General features: G+C 43.4%; 2 protein-coding genes across 2 annotated transcripts; both read left to right on the forward strand.

Moving 5' to 3' along the window:
* Positions 1–85: 85 nt before the first annotated feature.
* On the forward strand, positions 86–879 carry BDQ94DRAFT_136065 (uncharacterized protein). The gene is made up of 2 exons (XM_026764798.1): positions 86–571; positions 839–879. Exon 1 carries the CDS (start codon positions 165–167, stop codon positions 363–365), a length of 201 nt encoding a protein of 66 aa, XP_026630305.1. The 5' UTR covers positions 86–164; the 3' UTR covers positions 366–571; positions 839–879.
* Positions 880–1,134: 255 nt separating this feature from the next.
* Positions 1,135–1,480, forward strand: BDQ94DRAFT_136071 (uncharacterized protein). The gene has a single exon (XM_026764799.1). The coding sequence runs from the start codon at positions 1,211–1,213 to the stop codon at positions 1,424–1,426; it is 216 nt and encodes a 71-aa protein (XP_026630306.1). The 5' UTR covers positions 1,135–1,210; the 3' UTR covers positions 1,427–1,480.
* Positions 1,481–1,693: the final 213 nt, after the last annotated feature.

The raw sequence follows: 1,693 nt of genomic DNA on the forward strand, positions 1-1,693 counted from the left end.
AAAAAAAAAAAAAAAAAAAAAAAAAAAAAAAAAAAAAAAAAAAAAAAAAAAAAAAAAAAAAAAAAAAAAAAAAAAAAAAAAAAAAAAAAAAGATGTGTTATATCTACGGAAAAAGAGACGCAACATGATAATACCTCAGTACTTCTGGTCAGGCGAGAGAAAGCATGACAGGGTTCGCCCGGCAGAGCTACACAACGGACCGCTCGCGGGCGATCAATAGTGTAGCAATCCCCGGCCGCTCATTTGCTGTCAAGCTCCCCACTGTCGCCCTCCTCTCCTTGGCGTGGATGTGCCTCACCTTTGCAACAGCCGCGTCTGGCGACTTGGAAATCCCAACACATCCCCCGTTCGTCCTACCGTGTTGATAGACAGGATAGGCCCGGTAAGCTAGTCTCACTGGTCGTCAGTTGTTCAGGATAAAGGCTAGCAACCCTAGAAATAAAAAATCTCGAACCGATCAGTATCCGGAGTAAGACATAATCGGGAAAGTGAACGATCTCAATGGTTCATGGCCTCGAAACAGGTCTTGGCTACTTTAGTCCAGCAGACCTCTTCCTGTCTTATCAAAAAGGTAGATACCAGTGAGTTGTCTTCCCCCATCCATGACCCACTCCACTTTGACTCTTTTCTTAGCATCAAACGATGCATCCTCTGAATCTCTCATGGAACATCATGTACTTCTGTACGCCTTTACCCCTGAAAAAGTGGATTCACCTCCAGGTTGAAACATGCAAGACTCTGTTGCGCGCTGGTGCTGTTGGATGGATGGCTGACACGACTTAAACAGTAATTTTAGGTGCCAATATTGAACTAGACTCATAGCATCACTGACCACAAGAATGTTGGCTATGACTCTAGGTAATTCCTCTCTGTCGGTTTCTTCTTCTCTTTCTACATTTCACCTTGCCTTCCTCGTTTTGGTTCAGGCAAAATTAGTACAGGGGCGAGTAAGGTTAGAAAGTAGGGAACATGCTTATGTGGGTACTGGGCAGGTAACTAACTATACTGAGGTAGTGCAGATTGTAAAGTGCCTGACGTATCGATTAACATGGCCAGTGCTTTCCGTATTTGTTACAAGATTGTATTTCAACATTTCTCGAAATGAAAGTAATTGTGGTTTCCAAAGTTCGCCGTCGACAAACTGTGTCCGATCCCTCATTGCATTCTCTGCCTTTTTTTCTTGATTCTGTGGAACATTGAATTCTCTCGCATGACACTGAAGTTTCACTGCTCAGTGTCTGATGGAGCGAGCCCCGCTGTCATTGAACGATCAATCGGGTTTGGAGTCGCTGAACAGAGGGTTTTTTTTATTTTTTATTTATTATTTTTTTTTCTCCTTTTCTCTCTCCCTTACAGAGGGATAACACTGGCCTATCGTATAACTACAGTTGTTATGAAAAGGATACAGGAGCTAAAAAGATCGTGATTTAGATACATATGACGATGGTGAATGAGGAATTGAATGTACTCTGAAGGCGTGACTTTTTCCCTTCTCCTTACCTGTCCGCTGCTGTGACGGGCCGGGCCTTCATTTCGGAACCGCCCAAACTCAGCCATGACCCGTGGATCTTACAGGTGATTTCCCCAACCCCTTTAGGTCACGCTAATTTCATGGAGGCAGAACTTTTGACTTAGTACCAATCCCAACTTAATAGGGTCTTGAGGTGAAGCCTCTTAGAATTCACACCGTGCT

Source organism: Aspergillus welwitschiae (assembly GCF_003344945.1).
Source record: "Aspergillus welwitschiae strain CBS 139.54b unplaced genomic scaffold BDQ94scaffold_4, whole genome shotgun sequence".
Lineage (NCBI taxonomy): Eukaryota > Fungi > Ascomycota > Eurotiomycetes > Eurotiales > Aspergillaceae > Aspergillus > Aspergillus welwitschiae.